We start from the raw sequence: 25,039 nt of genomic DNA on the forward strand, positions 1-25,039 counted from the left end.
TTCAAAAATACTGTACACTTTTCCCAAAAGGTTTCCACAATTTTGGCCACTACTGTATCTTGCATGAGTGGAGCTGCATGAGTGTGTGTGCTGGTCCGCTGCTTACTCATCCCCATTCCCACCACCACCAGCCAGACCGCCAAGCTGCCTGCTTCCAATACTACAAAAATGGAACAGTGAGAGCAGAGGCTGAGTGGCACAAGTACATACTGCTCAGCTTTGCTGACTCACTGAGGCTGCCTGCGCAGATCACTCAATCTGCTTTTGCAGCCTAGTTGAGTCTGAAGGAGCACAAGAAGGCTTCTCCACGACTTCCGGTTCCGGCGGCTGACGGCGACGGGCAACTCGTTGCTCGCTCCAGCTCCCAGGTGGGCTTCCCCACTTCTTGGGGGGCACAGGACGCCCCGCAGAGGCATCCTGCCGGAGGGGCGGCATCGCAGGGAATCCCTGGATCGGCGGCGGCTGGCGGGAGGTCCCCCGCCTCACCCAAGGCACCGGGGAGCAGATCGGAGGACGCGTGGGCATCTTCGCTGAGAGGCTGTTCGGAAAAAAAAGAAAACTGAAGGATGCGGCGGCGGAGCAGTGAGGCGTAGACTCCCTTCATTCCTATTACTAATTTAAAAACTTGTCAGTTGTGCAAACTTTTCTTTCGGTCTGACTTGAAGAGGTGCGGCTGGAGGGGAGGGGGATTCCCCCCCCCTCGGACAAGCGGCTGGAAACAAGCTCTCAGCCCCAAGGGAAGGAGGAGGGGGAGAGCCAAACCAAAGATGCCACATCCCAACTAAGTGGATTTTTGGACTTAAACCTATAAAATAATGAGATCTGGAAGCTTTGGGATTTTTGAACTTTGAAAACTTTATTTGTTGCCTCGAAGCTGGCAGGGCAAGTTGGCACACTTCCGTTGTCTTTATGAAATGTGAAACTTGACTCCACCTTCCAAACTTCAGGCTTCCGGTCTTTGTCTCCGTGCTACTTGGATAACTCTCTTGTTGATTGTTTGCCTTTGAACTCCTTGGAGTGAAAAACTTTTGCTCACCTGCCAGGGTGATTAGAAAATTCCCCTCTGCCTGGACTCTCTGTCTTCTGGACTCCCTTGGCTGTTCTACTCTTCTGACTGATCCTTCTTTATACTGACTGGACTCTTTATATTATAAACAATGGCATCTAAAAGACCACCTCCTGGAAAGTCAGGATTTGCTGCCTCTGCCCCAACATCTGTAGCCTCCAGTCCTAGTACAAAATCAACGTTAACAGCCTTCAAGCAACCTAAATCTACGGACTTGGAGTTTCATCAAATGTTTCAACAAATTCTACAGGGACAAGAGGAAATAAAGAGACAACTGAAGGAGATGAAAGAAGAAATTAAAGAGAACCAGGATAAAATTAATAAGAACTCACAGAGACTGGATCTTTTGGAGGATGGGGCGGCTGAGATGAGGGGGGGGATAGAAGGTGTGCAGAAAGGAAACAAAGAACTTGACACCCAACAAATGAAAATAGAGTTTGAGAGAATGTCTTTTTATCTTAGATTCCAAAACGTGATGGAGACAGATGATGAAAACATAAGGGACATCATGACAAACATTTTGGCTGAGTATATTCAGAAGGAGAAACAACAGATGGGGTAGGAAATAGACCTGGCTTATAGAGTAAACTCAGCTTATGCTAGAACACACAATGTTCCCAGGGAGGTACACATTAAATTTCTTAGGAAAAGTACAAGAGATGAAATCCTGAATGCACAAAGGGGGCAAGCCTTGACATATAAAGATAAGGAGATAACCATTCTGAAACAGATCCCCAAGAAAGTGAGGGGAAAAAGAAAACAATATTCGCAATTGGCGAATAAATTATACCAGAAGGGGGTGTGGTTTAGATGGTTGATGCCTGAAGGTATGTTAATATTCTGGGAGGAGACAAGAGTTAGGATTAATACACCCATAGAGGCGCAGGCCTTTATGGAGAAAAATAAACTGCTCCTAGAAAAACCAGATGATTCTTCAACAGACATACAAGACACGGGAGGGGCTGGAGCTCTGCCAGCGGGGGGAGATGGGGCGACATCAAGAAAGCTCAGATCACACAAATGAGTAAGAAAAGTCATCTGATATAATCTGATCGAAACTACCAATTGAATTTATCACACTGACTACATGTTATTACTTAATATTGAATTTTATGCAAATGTGTACTATGAGTTTGGAGGGGGTGTGCATCTACCGTATTTCGCAGCTGCCAAAATTTGTAACCTTTCCCTTACCTTTTCCCTTTGTAAAAATTAAAAAAAACCAATAAAACTTTGTTTAAAAAAAAAAAGAAGAAGGCTTCTCCGCACCAAAAGCTTTTACAAATGGAAGAAAGGCTTCGGGGGAGCGTTCTCACACTACTTCAGGCCTTCTGTCCCTTTGCAAAAGCTTTTGGCGTGGAGAAGCCTGAAGGAGCTGAGACAACACCCCAAAGGCTTCTCTTCTATCATGCGTGAGTGGAGCTGCACTTGTCTGTGCACGCACTGGGCCATTGCTCAGAAGGCCCTGTGTCCCTCTCCCTCCCCATCACTAAGTCGCAAAGGTTGGGGACCACTGATTTAAAGGCAAACTTAAAATGTGTTTACTGATTGAAGTAGCCAATATTACTCAACAATCCATGATATAAATTAAGACTCTTCAAGTATTTAACAATATTCCTATTATCAAATGGAAATTGAGGGTAGTAGGAGAATGCAAGTATTTCCATTCCTTTTTGCTAGTGTGTTACTTCATAATAAAATGCTGGAAGTGCCATTGGTTTCTGTTATGTTCAGTCAAACCAAAAATATTTGGACTTGATTAAAATTTGAATTGCATCTATTTTAGATGTTTTGGGGTTATAGTCTGTCCACACAATATAGTCATGGAGAAAAAGCAGTTGAATATTGCTTTTTTAAAAATCTGAAACAAAGGATGAAATTTGTATACATTGTCATTATTAAACAACCATTCCTGGGGTCAGTGGAGTTACATAAAATTACTATTTCCTGAAAATAAGTACAGGTTGATGTTTTTGTTTATATTTGAAAGCATGACTAGAATGAATTCCCCACACTTTTGGTATTCAATGCATACCACACATACCATACCAAATTTAAAACATCAATTTATAGCAAGGTCAAATCAGGATTTGGCTTCCAAATGACTGTTAATAAATTATAGCTTCCTATTATCTCTGCCCAATCTGTTTTTCCACCACAAGAAAAAAATGGCAGAAATGTAGTAAGCCATGTTTAAGACACTGGAAAAAGTGCAGAGAAGAGCAGTAAAAATGATTAGGGGGCTGGAGGCTAAAACATAGGAAGAACAGTTACAGGAATTGGGTATGTCTATAATAATACAATAGCAGAGTTGGAAGGGACTTTGGAAGTCTTCTAGTCCAACTCCCTGCCTAGGCAGGAAACCCTATACCGTTTCAGACAAATGGCTATCCAACATCTTCTTAAAGACTTCCAGTGTTGGGGCATTCACAACTTCTGGAGGCAAGCTGTTTCACTGATTAATTGTTCTAACTGTCAGGAAATTTCTCCTCAGTTCTAAGTTGCTTCTCTCCTTGATTAGTTTCCACCCATTGCTTCTTGTTCTACCCTCAGGTGCCTTGGAGAATAGTTTTTTTTAAAGAATTTTATTGGTTTTTACAAATGTTTATAGGAAAGGGTAAATAGGTGCAAGAAAATTTTGGCAGCTACATCGTGCGAAAGGTAGAACTCCCCCCGAATCTCACAAGTTTTACAGAAAAAAATTAATCAAAAATTAAAAAATAAACATTGGCAGCTTTTTGTTTTGCATTATATCAACAATATGTTCAATCATCTTTTATGTCACTTCCAACAATTACATTATAACAACAATTGCAATAATGTTTCAAACTCATTTTTGTGACCTGAGTCTTTTCACTATTTCTTCCTCCCCCTGTCTTCTGGCAGAGCCATAGCCCCTCCCCCCCCATATCTTGTGTACTGTCCCCTGTTCCATCTAGAAAGGCACTGTATTTTTCAATGAAAGCCTCTGCCTCCACAACTGTATTAATTCTAATTCTAGTGCCCTCCCAGAAAATCACCATTCCTTCTGGCAATAGCCATCTGAACCAAATTCCTTTATTATATAATTTCTTTGATAAAGAGAAATATTTCTTCCTCTTATCTCTTACTTTCTTCAGAATGGTTATTTCTTTGTCTTTATATTTTAATGATCCCACCCTTTGAGCTCCTAAGACCTCATCTCTTGTTGTCTTTCTAAGAAATTTAACATGTATTTCCCTTGGAACATTGTGTGTTCTAGCGTATGCTGAGTTGATCCTGTAAATCAAATCAATATCCCACCATAGCTGTTGTTTATCTCTTTTAATATATTCTGCTAAAATTGTGGTCATGATCTCCTTAAGGTCTTCATTTTCTGTCTCTGGTAGGTTTTGAAATCTAAGAAAAAAAGACATTCTTTCAAATTCCATTTTTATCATATGATTTTCAAATTCTCTATTCCCCTTCTGGACAATCTTAACCTCCTCCCTCAGCCCAGTCGTGTCTTCCTCCAGTACACCTATTCTCTGTTTATTTTGTGTTGTTTGTTGTTGCGTTTCTCTGAGTTGATCATTTAAGTCTGCCAGTTGTTTTTTCAGTTCGTCTTGTCCCTTCATAATAGTTTGAAACATTTGGGCAACAGATAAATCCTTTGAACTCTCTTCAGTTGTTTTAGGTTGTAGAAATGAAGCCACTTGTGTCTGTTGAGTAATCGGGCTAGACGTGGAAGATGTCGGGGCCAAGGATGCCTTGCCAGGCGGTGGCTTTTTAGGACCCATGTTAAGTTCAGAGATAGCTGTAAGTCTTACACAGAAGAAATGGTGTCTGTGGAATGCACAGCTGGGAGAGATCGTGAGGCAAACAAGCCCAGAAGTGAAAGTTAGTCTTCCTATACAGCTCCAAGCCAAAAAAATAAGAATCAAATGCTCCAAATCCAAGGGACCACATAAAAATAGAGGCTCCAGGAGATCTCTAGGGTGTAGGGTAATATAAAGCCAGAAATCCTTTCAAAGGGGAGGTGCCTTGGAGAATAGTTTGACTCCCTCTTCTTTGTCGGATATTGAGATATTGGAACACTGCTATTATGTCTCCCCTAGTCCTTCTTTTCATTAAACTAGACATACCAAGTTATTTCAACTGTTCTTCATATGTTTTAGTCTCCAGTCCCCTAATCATCTTTGTTGCTGTTCTCTGCACTCTTTCTAAAGTCTCCACATCTTTTCTACATTGTGGAGACCAAAACTGAATGCAGTATTCCAAGTGTGGCTTTACCAAGGCATTTTAAAGTGGTATTAACACTTCACATGATCTTGATTCTATCCCTCTATTTATGTAGCCTAGAACTATGTTGGCTTTTTTGGCAGCTGCTACACACTGCTGGCTCATATTTAAATGGTTGTCCACTAGGACTCCAAGATCCCTCTCACAGTTACTACTATTGAGCAAGGTACCACCTATACTGTACCTGTGCATTTCATTTTTCTTGCCTAAATGTAGAACCTTACTCTTTTCACTATTGAATTTCATTTTATTAGATAGTGCCCAATGTTCAAGTTTGTCAAGATCCTTCTCTATCTTAAGCCTGTCTTCTGGAGTGTTGGCTATTCCTGCCAGCTTGGTGTCATCTGTAAATTTGATGAGTTCCCCATTTATTCCCTCATCCAAATCATTGATGAAGATGTTGAAGAGTACTGGGCCTAAAACAGAGCCTTGGGGTACTCCACTGCATACTTCCCTCCATGTAGCTGCAGTTCCATTGAGGACTACACGTTGAGTGCGGAAGTCAACTAATTTTGGTCCACTAATTTTGTCACTTTGTCAAAGAATGCAATAAGATTAGTCTGGCATGATCTGTTTTTGACAAACCCATGTTGGCTTTTGGCTATTACTTTAGTTACTTCTAGGTGTTCGCTAATTCGTTGCTTGATTATCTTCTCCTAGGCGCTGCTTGGAGTGTCCAAGCATGGGTTAACTTCAGCTTGCTGCCCAAGGACTGAGTGCGAATTCTTGTAGCTCCGCCTCTTGCTCCCCTCAGAGGCTCAGTTTTAAAAAACTCAGTCGCCCTACAGGACGCAATTTGGGGAGATCCAGTCCTTGAGCAGCAGGCTGGACCCTCTAGTTAGCATAGCATTGCTCCTCGTAATTATTTAATAATAGTTTAGTTAGCTCCTAGATAGAATTTTGTTGTTTTTGCTTTCTGTCGGTTTGAAGATTTACTCGCGCGAGGCAGGCTGCCTGTAGTGTGGATCGTTTCTCGCCGCGGCGAGAGCTGCCGCACCGCAGGGGTTCCTTTGGTGGCTGCCGAGGAACAGCTGGGGGTCAGGTAGGAAGTCAGGACCCCAGCGCACAGCATTAGGCTGCACTATTTACCCCGGTGTCGCTCCAGGCGCAAGTGCGCGGGCGGCCACCATTTTGTTTTTTAAAAAAAATTGGCACGCTTTTCTTCCGGGCTTTTTGCCTAGCCACGCAGCCTGTGCTCTTTGCAGATCGCCGCAGAGGGGATTGAAGCGGGCCTTGCTCCGGGTCTCCTGACAGGCTCCCTTTCTTCCAGACTGCCCACGCGGCCGCAGGGGTTCTTTTGGTCACTACCAGACCATTCACCCTTGCAATTCCAGCGCGGATCTGCAGGCTCTCAGCTTACCTCAGCCGGCGCCATTTCCAGCCCCACTTGCGAGCAGCTCTGCAGGAATTCCAGCGAAGCAGGCCTCAGTCTCCTTCCTTCACTCAATCATCGAAGTGATTCACCGTGAATATGGAGAAACAAGTGGATCAACAGGCTGGTCCCTCAGCCACTAAACACAGCAGGCCCAACCCTGCTGCAAAAGGTGACGGGGTGGGACGCCCAGCTAAGGGGAAGACTCCTAAAGTCAAGAAGCCCACTAAGGCTGATGAGAGATTGGCTGAAAGACGGCAGAAAAGCAGTTGAAAAGCAGTTTCAGAAGGCCCAGTCTGTCCAGCAGGACCAATCCTTAGCACCTCCACCTGGGGAGGAAGGGGTCCCTTCTCCAGCTACTTCCCAGCAAGGGGTGTCCCCCTCCCTACCAGAGGAACGGGAGGATTTTGGATTTTCTCCCAATCCATCCAGGGCCTCAATTGGTTCCCCCAGCCATTCCCTGGCTGCAGATTCCCTTGATGAGGCAGACTCCCTGGCAGGGGAAGGTTCCCTGATCCACTCAGTGACCGGGCCAGATCCACCTCAGATGCACGAGTCACCTTTGTCTAAAAGCATGCAGGATGTGGTGGCGCGTGCCATTTCTCGTGGCATTTCTGATGGGATGATGCAGTTGGCCTCTAAGTTGCCTTTTGCCACTGCAAACCCCAGCAAGGGCAGGTCTGCTAGGGCATAGGAGCCCCCAACTAGGGAGGCCTCCCCTACTCCTACGGGCATCAGTGAGGTGTCTGATTCAGAAGAAGCGGAGCAGGAAGCTCCGGATCTCTCTGAGGATGAGAATCCCGCACCAGAGCCACCCGCCTCATCGGGTCTCTTCAAGCCCTCCATGTTTAGGGCTATCCTTACCAAAGCCCGTACCGCGGGCCCTCAAATGGGCCTCCCGGCTCCAGCAGAAAAGCCTTCCTCTGATCAGGCTTCCAAGGAGGCCATCGGTCCCCAGGATCCGGGCACGGGTCTCTTCAAAGAAGTCCCCCCTCCCCTGGACCTGGTTCCAGCTCCACAGCTGTTCTTAGACAACATACAGCTCAAATTGGCCCAGCCGGGCTCCATGGCGAACCCCAGTGGGAACGATAAAAAGTTATATACCATGGAGGGTCCTCTGGAGGAACACTTAAAGCTCCCTCAGGTGGATGACCCCATCGTATAGGCGGTTCAGTACAGATTGGAAGTGTTCAGCCCATCGCTGTAGAATCAGAGTCTTCTCAGTGATGAGAGTTGCACCAACTGAGTCCAGTAGGGTGGAGCTCCCTGAGGGCTGAAGTCTATATAAGGATATGAGAGCTTTATAGAGCCATTTAGCATTGTTTCTGTCAGAGTATGAATATTCATAGACTGGAATAGGCAACAAGTTAGGCAACAGGGACTGTTTGGAAACTGAAACAGTATTTGCTGTGTGAGCAACAAGGAGACAACAAGGAGCCTGGGTGTGGCTTAGCTCTGTAGCTCTGAATCTGTGCTGAGCTCTAAACTAGTCTGCTGCTCTGAACGGAAACTGAAACTGTTCTCTCTTCTGCCTGTGTTTGCTTGCATTTACTACCACGTTGGAAAACCTGCTTTTGGTATTGTATACTTCATGTATTATGCTATATATAAAGAGAAGTTAATGAATCTTGCTGAATCAGTTACCTGTGTTTGCTTTCTGGATGTGATTGCTGCAACAAACTCTGACAGTTTCTATCAGCAAATCTCTGAATTCCATCTGCTTTGGTACTCAACCAGGAGCCCTGCATCTTACAAAGCTTGCTCTGTACGGTCCTGCAAGTGTTGTTGAAAACATTTTTCTTAGCTGTTGACGATGGGTCATTCTGATAAGCTCGGTGAAGGGAATGCTTTTCAGCAAGTAGGGCCTTGATCTCTTCATTGTTTTCATCAAACCAGTCCTGCTGTTTCCTGTGTGAGGGCTCAATAACTTTTAGTGCAGAAGAGTGCACAATATCCTGAAAGTGTTCCCAGTCCTTCTCAGCATATCCCTCTGATTGCAGCTCTGAGAGTTGGTTGTCAAGATTGTCTGCTAGTGAAGCTGCTGTATTGGGGTTCCTCAGTTTACTGATGTTGATCAGTTTCATCACAGCTTTGTTCCCCTGCAGACGTCTCTTAGGCTTGATGTGAAAGTTTAATTTGGAGATGATGAGTCTATGGTCAGTCCAACAGCCAGCAATCGGCATGGCCTTGGTCACCCTTACATCCTGTCTATCTTTCCTCCGCACAATGACATAATCAATGAGATGCCAGTGCTTGTAGTGTGGGTGCATGGATGATTAGATAATAATAAACTGGCAGGAATAGCCAACTCCCTAGAATCTAGATGATAGGCTCAAGATCCAAATGGATCTTGACAGACCTGAACACTGTGCCTTATCTAACAAAATGAAATTCAATATAGAAAAAAAGTAAGGTTTTACACAGGCAAGAAAAACCAAAAAACTGACTGAAACCAGGTTTAATAGCAGTAATTGTGAGAAGGATCTTGGAGTCTTAGTGGACAATCAATTAAATATGAGCCAACAGTGTGTGGCAGCAGCCAAAAAAGCCAATGGAATCCTAAATTGCATTAACAGATGGATACAATCAAAATCAAGTGAGGTACTAATACCACCCTATAAAGCCTTAGTAAGACCACACCTAGAGTATTGCATCCAGTTTTGGTCACCCACTAAAAAAAGTTGAGACTCTAGAAAGAGTGCAGAGAAGAGCAACCAAGATGATTAGGGGACTGGAGCAGGGGTGGCTTCCAGTTTCTGCTACTGCCAGTTTGCTCAGGGACACGCTTTGTACATGTGTGCACTTGATACACGCTACGCCTGCACAGTAGTAAAAAAATGCTTCTGGGCATGTGCAGAAGCAAAAAACAAGATAGAACCAGTTTGGGGGCATGGCAGGCTTAGTTACTATCTACTTGGCCGAACCGGTCTGAACTGGTAGGAACTCACCTCTGGACTGGAGGCTAAAACATACAATGAATGGTTACAGGAACTGGGCATGGCTAGTCTAGTGAAGAGAAGGACCAGAGAAGACATGATAGCAGTGTTCCAATATTTGAGGGGCTGCCACAAATAGGAAGGTCAAGCTATTTTGCAAAGCACCTGAAGGCCAGGCAAGGAATAATGTATGGAAACTGAGCAACGATATATTCAATTAGAAATAAGAGACTGGACTGCCATCTGTCAAAAATGGTGTAGGGTCTGCTGGGCGGGGGGCTGGACTATATGATCTACAAGATCCCTTCCAACTCTGTTAATCTATATCTGTAACTCAAATATTTCAGAAGAAGGGGAGGACAATCCACTTTGTATTTTTGCAAAAAAAAAAGCTGTTCCCATGCAGACATGGGAATCAGTTTGATTTGAAGGGTACTTTAATAGCTACAACTAGTGGGCTTTATTAAGCTTGATAGGCATAAATTAGGCAGGTCTGCTATAATATCACAAATCATTTCTATCACTTGGTAATCTTTATTGTCATTTTAAAAAATTGAAAGGCTGATGGGAGACATTTCAACTGTTAGTTGATCAGTAAAAACTAGTGTCTAAAGAACATTGTAAAACACAATAGGGCTATCAAAGAGATCCACTTTCCTTGCAAAAAAGACAATAGGCTGCATAAGGAGTATTCTGAAGTTCCAATCACTTCCTAAGTGTTATTTTGCAAGATAAATTTCTCATGTCTGCTTTTGAATATTATCAGATGGAATGCCAGTGACATAGGCTACTAAAAGGATCTGATTACTTACCAACTTCCAGCATGGCAGTGGAAGGTTAGACCATCTGATGGACTTGTGGGTGTGGGGGCAAGATCTTGAACTTTCAACTGGGTGGGGAAAACCAAGAAGCTTTCAGATGTGCCAACATGACTCTCTTAATAAATTGGAACTTTGAGCAATACTTTGCTTTGAACTCTGATTTAATTTTGGATGCTATTTGGAACCCTGACATTAACCCAAATCTCCCTTAAAATACGTCGCCAGCTACCCCTGCAGTTGGGGTGCTGGGCAGGGTGCTGACTCCCAGCACTGACCCGACCTGGGACAGTGTAAAATATCAGCGAAGATGGAGGGGAATGTAGCATATGACGGATTGCTTCTCTGTGCCGAAACAATCTGCAGACATTCCAAAGCTGTAAGGGGGGCTGCAGAGTAGGACACTTGGAGATTTATGGCATATGGAGAAATGATGTTGGAGCCGAAAGTGGTTGAAAGGCTGTTTCGACACACAGCTGGAGAAGACCAAAGCAACTACCCACTAGCTGACCAGATTATTTGGGCCTCCCAGACCAACATGCGCAGCTAAAAGTGAATGAAATGAACCCTCGCTTAAGCTCAGGACCACCTAGTTGGGCCCTGGCTCAGCCCATGTTCTCCTTCCGTAGGAGAGGCTCTGCAACGCACTGGAGGGGAGATTTTTACTTCTTCCACACAGTGACAAATGAATTGACCCATTACCCTGCAGCTGGGCCGCAGACAGATCCCCCACCAATATGGGGAAATCAATCTAGCCAGAAGAAAGGGGCTTGGGCCACATATCCCCCTAGCCAGCCACCAATGTTTGGGCTGTGGTGGGCTTTCTTCCCAGGTCATGGATGGGAGAAATACCAGTGAGCGCCTGCCTTTCCTCAGCAGATGGCACCATTTCAGATAAATGGGCAGGGGCAAACCCAGAGATTGACACACACACACACCGATTCTAGTCCCACCTGCAATGCCCCAACAGACTCTTGCCCCACTTTCTGACAGTGGATTAATCTCGACAATGGCAGAAGGGATGAATGAGGGGGAAGCTGCAGGGTGAATAGCGGAGCACCATGATGAGGCGGCTCCTGAGCTAAGAGATGCAACCGGGTTCCTTCCTTGGGGGGGGGAGGCAATAAAATGCTACCGTTGCTGTCAACTTAGCCACAGAGTGTCAGAGTGCTTGGCCCCAGCCCCAATCTCACAAATGGGTGCACCAACCACCAGAGGGGTAAAGAGAAGGCCCCAGAAGCCACTGGAAAAGAGTCATCTGGCCCAACAACCTCAGAAAGCTGATCCCCAACCTAAGGTGACGAAAAGTCCAACCGATGGGGAAACCCCTTCCACCTTGGAGGAGGAGAATAGTGTAGATGACCCAATGGTGAGTGCACCCATCAGTCCTTTCACCATCAAAGCCAACCTCCAAGTACCCAAAATGGGGGTGGAAGGGGAAGTTGAAGCAGTCGTGGACACTGGCTGCACCCGATGCTTAATCAGCATGTCGATTGTAGAGCAACTAGGCATATACACAAGACCTCTAGCCTATCCCATTTGGTTTGAGCAGGTAAATGGAATGCTAATTTGGGGGACCCCAGCCACGCTAATGACTAAACTGGTAAAGTTACAGATAAGCCACCACTATGAGTTCCTCAGATTCATTGTGGCTCCAAAGATGCCAGAATTAATTATCTTGGGGCTTGCATGGCTGGACAAATGGATACCTACAATAAAGTGGGAGGACGGCATTAGGAAATTGATTATTGGCTTTGGGCCGTAACCACTGGTGGAGCCAAAGGGCCACCCAGGGACGATTGAATCCAATAGCCCAGACCACCCAGAACCTGCAACACCTGCCGCAGATGCAAAACTCCCAGGGATCCAACAAGTACCAAAAGACTACTGGGACTTGGCGGGGGTGTTCAGTGATGAAGATTGCAACTATCTTCCCCCTCACCGGCCCATAAATTGCGCAATAGAATTCAAACCTGGAGCTACCCTACCAAAGTTGAAAATGTACTCCATGATTCCCAAGGAGATGGTTGAATTGAGGAAGTAAATCGACATCAATTTGAAGCGGGGCTTTATTGAACCAGCAAAGTCAAAAGTAGCAGCCCAGTGCTCTTCAGAGAAAAGAAAGATGGTGGTGTTTGTCTCTGTATTGATATGCAGGGATTGAATGCTGTATGCGTGAAGAACACCTATCCCTTCCCCCTCATGAAAGATATGTTGAACCACTTGGCTAAAGGCAACGTGTTCACCAAGCTGGACGAGAGAAGCTTATTACCGCATATGAATCAGAGAGGGAGATGAATGGAAGACTGCTTTTAACTGCCCCCTTGGCAGCTTTCAATTCAAAGTCATGCCATTTGGGCTACAAGGAGCACCCACAGTCTTCATGCAGTACATAAATGAGGTGCTACATGAGCACCTGTACTGCAGAGTGCTTGTTTATCTCAATGACACCTTGATCTTCTCTGAAACGCTGGAAGAATACATGAAGCTGGTATGGCAAGTCCTGGAAAAACTTCTAGCCACTAAGCTATATGTAAAGTTATCAAAGTGTGGGTTCCATAAACCTCACTAGATTACCTTGGTTATTGCATCTCCAATGAGGGGGTAGAAATGGATCCAGGTAGAGTGAAAGCTGTGTTAGACTGGAAACCTCCAAATACTCTCAGACAACTACAGAGCTTTCTTGGATTTGCCAATTTCTGCAGGCAGTTTATTCCGGCTTTCACAGAGATTGCCCTCCCATTGATTGAACTATTAAAAATGGGGCCTTCCCCGACAAAGCCAAAAGCAAACCAACCTCTAAAGTGGACAATGGACTGTCAAAAAGCCTTTGAGAAATTAAAATGGCTCTTTGCCCAAGAGTCCATATTGCAACACCCCAACCCAGAATGACAATTCATAATCCAGATGGATGTCAGTGATGTAGCGGCAGCGGCAATTGAACTGCAAAAGAATAAAGAAGTGCACCTCTTGCTGTGCTCTTACATCTCCAAAAAACTCACCACTACTGAAAGGAGGCGGACCATTTGGGAGAAAGAGGCCTATGTGATCAGGTGGTCCCTGCTCACTTGGAGTCATTTCCTGGAAGGGGGGAATGTGCCATTCGAGGTCTGAACTGACCATAAAAACCTCGAAGCTCTCAAAGCCCATCGAAGACTGTCCCCAAAGCAAGTTCGCTGGGCACAATACTTCCAAAGGTTCATATTCGAACTGAAACACATCCCTGCAGGGAAGAACTTGTTGGCAGATGCCTTGTCAAGAAAACCGCAGTATGACAGTAAGAAGGAAGAAGTGGTTCATCCCTTCCTTTCTTCCTTCCACCAAAAGGTGGCCGAAGTCACCACCCGAAGCCAGGATAAGCTGAAGACAGTGATGAAATTGGTGCTCCTAGCAGACCAGTGGCTCAACAATAACAAGGACATCCTAACAATGAAAGATGGCTTAGCCTGGAAGGGGTCCAAACTTTACATCCCTTTGGGGTAGAAGCTGGAAGTTCTATAACAAAGCAGTGAGGCAAAATTAGAAGGCCACTTGGATTCCTAAAAATGCTCCACCTCGCCAGGTGCCAATTTTGGTGGCCAAAGATGAAATCAGAAGTGGAAGATTACATAAAAAGCTGTGCTACTTGTGTCACGATGAAAATACGGCGTGGGAAGCCCCCTGGACTACTACAATGGATGATCAGCCCTAGCTGATCATGGGAAGAGATCGCAATGAACTTCATCGTTGAGCTCCCATACAGCAGTGGGAATAGAGTAATCTGGACAGTTATTGATTTGTTTTCCAAGCAGGCGCACTTCGTCGCTTGCTCGGGATTGCCGTCTACAAAGAAATTTGCGAAAATATTTGTGAAACACATTTATCGCCTGCATGGAGTGCCCAGGAGGATCATTTCGGACCGCAGAGTCCAGTCCACTGCCAAGTTCTGGAGAGAGCTCCTGAGGTCCATTGAGTTCACACAAGGACTGAGTTCAGTGTTTCATCCAAGCACGAACAGAGCAGCGGAGAGGGCTAATGCAATGGTGGAACAATACATCTGGTGTTATGTGGACTATCAGCAAGACAACTGGTCGGACATGCTACCCTTCGCCGAAGTGGCATACAACAACACGGTCCACAGCAGCACTGGATTAACTCCTTTCCAAATTACCAGTGGCATGGAATTTGTTCCCATGCCTGAGCTGCCTACAGAACCTCCCTCCTCCATGTCTCTGACTGAAAGGATGGGAAAATACGAAAAAAGCTCTAGCGGAAGCAGCAGAAGCCTACAAGAAGCAAGCTGATAAACACTGATCGCTCCAACCCCCCTTTCATGTGGGGGACAAAGTTTTCGTATCTACCAAATACATAAGATTAAGAATGCCTAGCAAGAAATTTGGCCCAAAATTTCTAGGTCCATTCCCAATAGTGAAGATAATTAACCCAATTACAGTTCAACTCAGTCTACCCAGAATCCTAGGGAAAATTTACCCAGTATTTCATTGTACCTTGTTGAAGTCAGTAATTGGGTCCAGCATAAGACCATCCACCCAGCCTCCCCCTTCTCCTGTAGTGATAGAAGGGGAAACACATTCTGAGGTGATAAAAATCAGACTCCAGGCTGTGTAGGGGTCATTTACAATATTTAGTGCATTGCAAGGGGTACCATTTGCCCGAAGCTACTTGGGTGAAAAGCTGGAACCTAAAAGCGGATAAGTTAGTAAAACAATTCCATGATAAGTTTCCTGATAAGTCAAAGGGACTCCCTAAGGGGAAGGGAGTGGTGGTTAATTCTGTTATGTTAACCCCTACATTATTCTCTTTTCAGGAAACATTTTTCTTCTGAGGAAAGGACGCCTGTCAGGCCTGCAGCCAGGTTCCTTTTGGATCTTTGGCCTGCCACACTTTTATCTACTATGCTGTTTCCATAGTGGGGAAATGGGAGGGGGATATTAAGGAGTAGGATGTGATGTAACTAAAATAAAATTCCTTTTAGATTGCCAAGGTCATCCTTTGTCTTGGTACCTCTGCACCTGCCGGAACTGGATGGGTAGAACTGCCAGCATGGCAGTGGAAGATTGGACCACATGATGGACTTGTGGGTGTGGGGGCAAGATCTTGAACTTTCAACTGGGTGGGGAAAACCAAGAAGCTTCAGATTCGGGTTTTCACAGATGTGCCAACATGACTCTCTTAATAAATTGGAACTTTGAGCAATATTTTGCCTTGGACTCTGATTTAATTTTGGATGCTATTTGGAACCCTGACACCTTGCTTGTGCAAATGGAGCTGCATGCGCTTGCTGGCCACTTGGGCAGAGCCATCCCTTCCCCCTCCAAATCAGTTCACAAAGTTCTAGAGTACATAACAGCATATAAAACAAAAAATATGTTTTATTAAGTCCATATGCAGAAAACAAACTGCTCTTGTAATTGCTGAAAAGTTGACTACTGAAATCTAATATGATATTTTGACAATAAAAAGTCAGTTGTAATATAATGCTTTGCTTCTATAGAAAAATTACACATAGATTCTCAATGGAAGTACATGCTCATTACCAAACATTTTATCAAAATGGGACAGCACTCATGCTACCCTTGACTTCTTCCAGGTTTATTATCTGAAATAATAAATGGTATGTATTATCCACTTGGGTTCTTCTCTCTGTTATATGGAAAATTTGTTTTAAATGATATAGTTTATGATATAAACATTGAACCATGCTCTGTGAGTTAATTTACCAAATTCACCAGATATAAAATCATATTAAATAATAATTGTAAAAAGAAAAAAATAGCTTTGGAGGACATATAGTAATAAAACTGAACGCACCAATTTTTCACATTAAATAACTTTCTCTGGTGTGTACAAAAGCCTGCTCAATAGGCAATATTAATTAAATTCAGTAGAACTATGTTGTGTCCACTGTGAAAAACAGAGCTTAATTCTAATAGCATGATTTTATTTGAGTGATTCCTGGCACCGTAGGAGCTTCTGCTGTTTCTAGGCAGTACTTCATTTTATTTGTGTGAGATCCAACTTTTTAGTAGAGTGCAGTGTTATTCAAATTTAAATGTGCCTTCTCTAACCAAAAAGAATCCAAAAATAACATCATTTGCCAAATTAACCTTTCAATAAACAATCCTCAAAACAGTCCATTAGTTTAAGGCAGCAAAAGCTGCAATAGCATAAAAAGTATTCATAACTGTTGGGAAATAATGGCAAGTTGATACATATTCTGTCATAATATGTGACTTTTTTGACAGGCTGTCCTTTGGCAAATACTACTTTATTGTTGATATCTTCAGTGCTCCAAAAATCTCAATAACTTTCTTTTTCAGAAACATCTCATGCATCATTTTCTTTCTTCTAGTTTGAACTGAATGGTGAGCCATTGGTATATTTCTTCTTTGTTTTACTACAAATTTTTCCTTTTTTACTTCTCATCCTCATCACCTTCACTCATGCTGCTAATGGATGCTGAGGCAACCTTTGGGGAGGAAGGCGGTGAAGCCTTTCTGAAGAGCCAAGGGGAAGGAGGAGATGGGGAACGTGATGGGGAACGTCCCCGTGTTGGACTGCTTGTGGGACTTTGCCTTGGAGATAAGGCTTGAAGCATGCGCCCACTCCTCTCTTGAAACATCTGCTTCTGGAAACAAAGAAATGTGGACATGTATGGATACAGTAATAGATATATCCTCAGCTCATGTTCTTAATTCTGTTTTTGCCCAATAATCTTTTTATCTTTATGTCTGTTTTTATGGGTGAGTGAGATGTGTTTCCCCAAAATATTGCCAAAGTACATGTAAGGTATGAGGGATTTCAAAGGGCAATGAAGTAGCAGAGAGAAGGAAAAGGTCACAAGTGAGTTTGGAGCACTGTTCCTACATTATTTGAATGCCTTACAGTGTTTCCGAGAAGGGGAAAAATAAAACATCAAGCAAAAATTTTCCTTCATCACAATGTGATGAGGCTTAACAAAGGTGAACTCTTATATTATTTCTAGATGCTACTAAATTATTGGGGAAATGAAGATTTTTAGGTAGGAAAACAGTGATTTAAAAAAAAAAAATATAATGAAAAGGTAAAAAAAACTAATCAAACATTTATGAATCAGAATTGTGAATAAGCACAATTAAGGTTCATTTTATGCATCCTTCCTATGCAAGTTCACACACTTAAAAAAATTAAAAAGTATAAACCCAACCAAAGTATGCAACATAGAACATTGCCTGTTTTATACAGAAGATATATAACGTTTTTCATGCCAGCACCAATTACTGTTTTACAGAGCAATTGAACTTCCTACTCCCTAAGAAAAGAAATAAAATTAAACTGTAATGGATTGATTTCTCCATTTTTAATATGTTATATATTCCTATTTCTATCTGCTTGAAAGTGAATAAGAGTTCAAATATATTATTTTATCTACTTATGATAATAGCATATTAATACATGCACATGTATGAATCAAGACATGAATTAATCTTCTATATTTAATGTCAGCATTGAAAGCAATGTTTGAAAATAAAAATTAATAAAATTGATAGATTTAATTTGCCCCACAGCAATATCATTTCTTTTTCTAGAACAATGCTATCTCAAGTTGTACTCTTAAGGTGATTGTTTTATGTGGCCTCTAACTACAAAGGCTTTCATGCAAATATTAAACTTCAGTAGGTACTGCCATTCTGAATTGTAGAAAAAAACCAAAAGATCTTTTCACTGAGGATGGTTTACTAATACAGTTATTGTTAGATCGGGTAAAGGAAGACACAAAAGGCTAGCGATAACAGCTCTTTATTGAAGTACGTGCAAATATCCACTGAAGAGATGGTTGGCCAGCTCCCCCTTTTAAATGGGAGCTGTCCAGCCTCTCGGCCAATCAGGTGCTCCTCTGTTCCCGCTGGCAACAGAGGACCTGAGTGGAGACTTCTATTGTTTAGCTGCAATAGAGGGGGGAAGTATCTAACACCCCTCCCCTCTAGGATGAAACATTCTAACTGGTCATGTAGTCCCATAAGTAGGCGGGCCTTTGTGTTGCCCTGCTGGACCTGCGCAGTTCAGTTTGCTGGTTGCCCTCGCATAGGTCGGACAGACCTGTTGTTTCTTTGGACCCGCCTGGTGGAACCTCATGTAACCTTTCGCAGGCCCTGGCTGGAATTTCTGGTGGTGGATCTCCCTGGCCCACATCGACATCAGATAAGTCCCGTGATGCATCCGGAACAGTCAGGAGGTGGTGCTGCTCGAGTTGTGGAGGAGTCACTGTTGGTTGTCGGAGTGGGGAGTTGGTTAGTCGGCCCTGGAGTTGGTCGATGTATCTCCTCCAATGCCGTCCGTCCTCGAGTCTTACCGAATAGGATCTCGGGCCGGTGACACTGACAATGGTCGTGGGTATCCACAGCCCCCCCCCATGTAATTGTGCACGTATACAGGGTCGCCTATGCTGAATGATCTGATCTTGCTCATGAAATCTGGGAGTGTTTCTGTAGAATAGTTGGGGTGTAGCCGGTCCAGGTGGGACTTGAGATGGCGGCCCATGAGGAGTTTGGCCGGGCTTCTTCCAATGGTGGCACTGGGTGAGATGTTTTGTATTAGTAGGTAGTGGTTATTCGCGTTTGCCAGTCGCCCGAGCCCATCCTGTTGAGGGCTTCCTTTGCAGATCTCACCATACGTTCCGCCTAGCCATTGGAAGCCGGATGGAACGGTGCAACCAGGGCATGTCAGATTCCTTGTGCCACTAAGAACTCCTCAAAACCCCTGGCCGTGAATTGTGGGCCATTGTCTGACACTAGCACATTGGGGAACCCGTGAGTCACGAACAGCTTCCGTAGCGTCTTGATGACCGCGTCTGTGGTAGTGGATGTCATTAGAACTACTTCTAGCCACTTGGAGAATGCGTCCACAATTATGAAGAAGGTTTGCTGTGGACTGGCCCAGCAAAGTCTATATGTATTCTAGACCATGGTGCTTGGGGCCGCTCCCACTCTTTTGTGGGTGCCTCTGGGGGAGCTGGTCTGGATTCCTGGCAGGGCGTGCATGTGGCTACCCACTCCTGTATGTCTCTGTCCATGTTGGGCCACCATACATAACTCCCCGCCAGTGCCTTCATCTTGACTATTCCCAGCTGCCCCATGTGAAGCGCCTCCAAAACGGCTATTTGTAGATGTTTTGGAATGACCACCTAGTCCCCCCATAGCAGACAACACTTGACTGCCAACAATTTGTCCCTCTTCGAAAAATACATTTTATATTCCGGCCCAACTGGCCCCTTGGGCCACCCCCTCCACACCCAGTTCAGAATCTGTTTGATGATGGGGTCCTTTGTGGAGTGGCATGTGATGTCATGGGAGGAGACAGGTCCAGAGTCCAGGCAGTCAAGCAGGAGCACCACGACCTCGGGGGTGGGGTCATCCAGCAGTTCTGGCAGGGGCAGCAGCTCAACACGTCGGTGTGTCCTAGGGTGGTACCTGGGCGGTGGATGAGCCGATAGGAATATGCCGCCAGGAAAATAGTCCATCGGGTCATTCTGAGGGAGAGTGACACCAGGGTGGGGGGGTCCCCCGCCAACAGTCCCAGTAGAGGCTTGTGATCTGTAATTAGGTCAATGTCCCTGCTGTACAGATATTCGTGGAACTGCTTGACTCCCGCCACTGCAGCCAGGGCTTCGTGGTCCAGCTGGCTGTAGTTCCATTCCGCATGGACACTGTCCTTGAGTAGAACATGATGGGGCTTCCATTCCATTCGGCATCCGATGGCTCAGGACAGTGCCGACGCTGAAGGGGGAGGCATCGCAGGTCAGCACCAAGGACAGGGTCTGGCTGTATTGCACAAGGAAAGAGTCTGCGGATAACAATCCTTTCACGGTGGTGAATGCTTTGGCCTTGGCTTTGTCCCATGTCCACTCTGTGTTCTTTGCCAGCAGCCGGTGTAGCGGTTCAGCAGCTGTTGCTTTCTGCTTTAAAAACATGCTATAGAAGTTAAGGAGCCCGAGTAATGCCTGCAGCTTGGTCTGATTCCTCGGTGTGGGGGCTTCCTTAATAGCTTTTATTTTTTGGTTAGTTGGGTGAATTCCCGAACCATCGATCATATACCCCAGGAACTCCACTTTTGGTACATTTATTTTACATTTTTCTCTTTTGAGATGGAGGCCCTTGTCTCTGATTCTGCTTAGGATGGCGCGTACTCATTTTAAAAGTTGTGCTTCGTTTGTGGCTGATACCAGTATGTTGTCGAAATAGGGGACGACTCCGGGTATCCCCTGCAAAAGTCGTTCCATAATACTTTGGAACAGTCCAGGGACGATACTAATTGCAGGTGGTTACATTTGAACGCCCCCCTCTGTGTCACGATGGTTTGGGCCTCTGCAGTAGCGCCATCTACTGACGGCTTGTCCTTCTCCAGTCTGCTGCTTGTCCACGGCGTTGATTTCGGCCAGGAACATTCCCAAAGCCTGAAACCAGTCCAGTCCAAAAAGGCTTTGCAAGTCGTCCCTGACTACAATCGCGTGTAGGTTCTTGCTGATCGTCTTATAGCGCACCCTGAACATGCCTTGGCCCACGAGGGGAACCAGGTTGCCCTGATAGTCGTGAAGGCAGATGTCTGGGCTTTGGAGGTCCTTCTTTTGGATAGATGGCACCATTTGCTTTAGTACCGTCCATGAGATTATCGTTAAGGATGACTGGTGTCGATCTCCATCTCGCAGGGGGCGTCCTCCATGAATACGGTGATCTTTAGCTTCTTGGGTCGACTTGTTCGGATGTGCCTCACCGGAACAGTGATGTCTGTCTCTTTGGTGCGATCTGGGTGGCCTCGGCTGGTCGACGTGAGGTTGGCGATCCTGTCGTCAGCCTCCGTCCTCCTGGGGTACCTTTGGTTGGTATGTTGCCTTTGGCCCAGGCCTTTCTCCATCCTCTTGGGTCGACTAGAGACTGTGGGGAATTTGCTGCAGCACACCCTGGCGATGTGCCCCTTCCGTTCGCACCGCTGGCATGTCGCGTCTTGGAAATGGCAGGATGATCTGATGTGATCCCCTCCACAGCTGGCGCAGGGCAGATTTTGCAGCTTGAATTTTCGCGCCGGCATCGTTCGGCTACTGCTCATGCGATGGCTGTCTTCCTCTTTAGTCTCAGAGGTCTCGGGTTCCGTGGTTTCGCGGTGGACTCGGCCATTCTTGGGCGCTCCCATCTCTGCATTGTGGCACTGGAGGGTCTCCGTGGACTTGTTCGCCGATTCTGCCACCCTGCCCTCGTCGAGTGCGATTTGTAGGGAGAGTTTGGATCTGGCTAGGAGTCTCGTCTGAAGACTCCAATCTTGGACTCCCAGTATTATCTGATCTAGGAGTAGATCGTCCAGCTCGCGGAACTCACAGTGGCTGCAGCTTTCCGGAGGGCTGCCACATACTCGTTTATGGACTCGTCTTCTTTCTGGTTTCGTGTATTAAATTGGTATCAGCGAACGTACTTTGATGGCTTTGGCGCGTAGTGAGTTTTCAGTGTTGCTTGCAGCGCGGACCACGAGACGGCGTGCAGGGGTACCGGCTCAGAGAGGTTCTTTGCCGTTTCCAAGACTGCGGGCCCGCAGTAACCTAGGAATAGGTTTTTCTTCCAAACTTACGGAATGCTGCCTAGATCGTTTGCCTCTAGGAAGACTTCGAATCTCAATAAGTACGTGTCCCAGTCATCTGGGGCTGGGTTGAACGGAGGTGGTTGGGTGTAGGTGGCCATCCTGATCTCTCTGGGTACTCGAAACTCACTAGGAATCCGCGATGGCCCCGCTGTTGCCTTTCCTGCGCTCCGGGCAGATGCTGCCACACGATTAGGCTCTTTTTTCCGATGGACTTCGCTCTTTTTCCACCTAGTTGCCTTCCGATCCCATCCTTGTCACCGGTGTTAGATCAGGTAAAGGAAGACACAAAAGGCTAGCGATAACAGCTCTTTATTGAAGTACGTGCAAACATCCACTGAAGAGATGGTCGGCCAACTCCCCTTTTTAAATGGGAGCTGTCAGCCTCTCGGCCAATCAGGTGCTCCTCTGTTCCTGCCGGCAACAGAGGACCCGAGTGGAGACTTCTATTGTTTAGCTGCAATAGAGGGGGGAAGTATCTAACAGTTATTATAAAATCAAATCCATTATATGCATTATCCATTATATGTATGTATCCATTAAAATCAATATTACTGATTACTACTGTATATAATAGAGTGCAAATCAGGCAGGGTACCAGAGCACCTTGAGGAATTAAAATAGTTAAAATGCAATAACTATCAGCAGCCAACTCTTGCTCATAGTGAAACGCTTTAGCAGAGAGGTAATTTAAGCTTTCCAGAAAGAGCACACCCAGGAGAAGCAATCCTTAGATCCATTTGCACCACTTAAAAATACCAGATGGTCTCACTCACCTCACAAGATATCCTAAGGAGTAAACTGAGGTAAGAAATCTTACATTACTACTTAATAATATAGCTTGCATGAGAAAGCCCTCAGATTTAGTCCCTGGCAGTTTAAGAGACTTTGTTCAACCTGATTTTGAATGTTGAATGTTGTTGTATTTTGTTATATTAATTGCTTTGATAAAGCATGCTTTATATCTTCAAGATATTTGGGGGTGTACAAAATGACTCATTGATAACTTATAAATTATATGTATGTGTGAAAAAAATAAATACCCAAGCTCCATCTGGTCCAAATAGTTCTAAGAAGTTGCCAATAAACTCCCTAGACTTTTCTTCCCATTTCTGAATGAGATCATGGCTTTTTTCTTCAACTCTATTGACAAATTCTTTAGATCTTTCTTCCACGTTCTTCACTTTTTCTTTCATCTTGTCTACCTGATTTTGAAAACGGTATTTCTTCTCCTAATAAAAAAATAAAGGTAACATGAGACATGAAGAAATTTGGTCACTATATATTGAAGTTCATATGAGTAACATTATATTAAATATTTACATAAACATCTTTGAGTATTAAAGATAACAAAAATCACAGCTTAGGAAATAGAAATAAAATGTAGTTTCTTGAATAGATGAAATCAATATAGTTTATGGTTTTTGGAATGACAGTAGTGGTAGGATTCAAATAATTTGACAACTGGTTCTCTGCCCTAATGACCAACTGGGTGGTCATGTGACTGTGTGGGCATGGCCAACTCAATGTCACTCATGTTGAGGGGTGCTTCTCCTTGCCTGGCCTCTTCTGGCTGTGGGGATGCTGCAACAGTCATAAGTATGAAAAATGGTCATAAATCACTTTTTTCCAGTGCCTTTGTAACTTTGGTCAGTAAGTGAACTGTTGTAAGTCAAGGATTACTTGATTTACAACAAAAAGCTTAATACTTCTTTGCTTGCAAAAAGCTGCCCTAAATACCAATCATTAGATTAAAAAGATCTGCAAGAGTTACAAATCAGGCAGGTGCCAGAGAACCTTGAGGAATTAAAATAGCAATAACTATCAGCAGCCAACTCTTGCTCATAGTGAAACCTTTTAGCAGAGAGATAATTTAAGCTCTCCAGAAAGAGCACACCCAGCAATCCTTAGATCCATTTGCACTACTTAAAAATACCATCTGGTCTCACTCACCTCACAAATTATCCCAAGGAGATCATCCAGATTAAAGGAAAGATCACATGCCCCCCTCCCAGAAAGACAGTAAAAAAAATCAGTGCCAAGCTTGCATCCTTCCTCTTGGAAGTACACCCCAAAAGGACAGTGCCAGGAACCACTAAAGCAGTGAAGGTAGACCCCGTCCCCAGATAGAAAAATAAACCATGAGGCAGAAAAAATTCAAACACAATACAAATAATTAAATCACAGTTTAAAATTAAATCCTTTTAAAACTAAAACAAGTCTTGTCTTGTTTTAGTTTTAAACAGAACTCACACCCCAGGCAAGCTTAAGTGTAAACATTTGAGATAAGCCTAACTACAAAGAAAGCAATTAGAGCAAGAATATAGCAAAAGAGCAAACACAGTAGTTGTTGCTTATTAAACCAATTACCAGAACAAATAGATACAGGAACTAGTCAGATTTCTCAACCCAGTTTCTTTTCAGGAACAGAGATTAACCTTTTTCCTTCCAAACAAAGCTGAATAGGGAAAATCCCATCAATAAACGTCACCAAGCACAGAATTAAACTTTACCAAAAATCGGTTTTAGACCAAAATTCAAAAAGGTTATGTAAACTCATGTTTCAATGTCAATCTTCCTAGCTAGCCAAGAAGCCTTACTGAATGTCATTCATCTTGGTTGCGTGTCATTAAAAGCTTCTTTCTGGACTTCCTGTGGTGACGTCAGTCTGCTTGGAGTTGAGGAACGGGAGCTCTCCTGATCTCTAACTCCAACTTCTTCGTTTGGGCTCATTTTTGAGCGCTGTGGATCCCGGAGGGACCAACAGATTAAGGGGAAAACTCTGAAGACTCTGGGGTGATAAGGCAAATCCTCCCAGCGGCAAGAGAAACCCACTAAACAGACGAGGAATCATCCTGCCACTTTGTCAGGACCGGAGCAATGGCGACCGCATAAGAAGGAAGCAAAGAGAGAAAGCAGTTGAAATCGAGATATCTGTTACTATTATTGACAACCCAAAGAAGAGGGAAACAATGCATAACTG

General features: G+C 44.5%; 1 protein-coding gene across 3 annotated transcripts in view; it reads right to left on the bottom strand.

Annotated features, from left to right (window-relative positions):
• Positions 1-15,806: 15,806 nt before the first annotated feature.
• Positions 15,807-25,039, bottom strand: part of PCYT1B (phosphate cytidylyltransferase 1B, choline) — a 122,767-nt gene continuing 113,534 nt past the window's right edge. For 2 of the 3 annotated variants that reach the window (XM_081949274.1, XM_081949272.1), the window contains exons 7-8: positions 23,100-23,288; positions 15,807-17,080 (exon numbers count right to left, since the gene is read on the bottom strand). In XM_081949274.1, coding sequence (XP_081805400.1) covers positions 16,868-17,080; positions 23,100-23,288 — 402 coding nt within the window. In that variant the 3' untranslated portion in view covers positions 15,807-16,867. The remainder of the gene's footprint in view (positions 17,081-23,099; positions 23,289-25,039) is intronic. The other variant, XM_081949273.1, reaches the window with a different exon arrangement.

This window comes from Natrix helvetica (genome assembly GCF_964273705.1).
Source record: "Natrix helvetica genome assembly, chromosome: 3".
NCBI lineage: Eukaryota > Metazoa > Chordata > Lepidosauria > Squamata > Natricidae > Natrix > Natrix helvetica.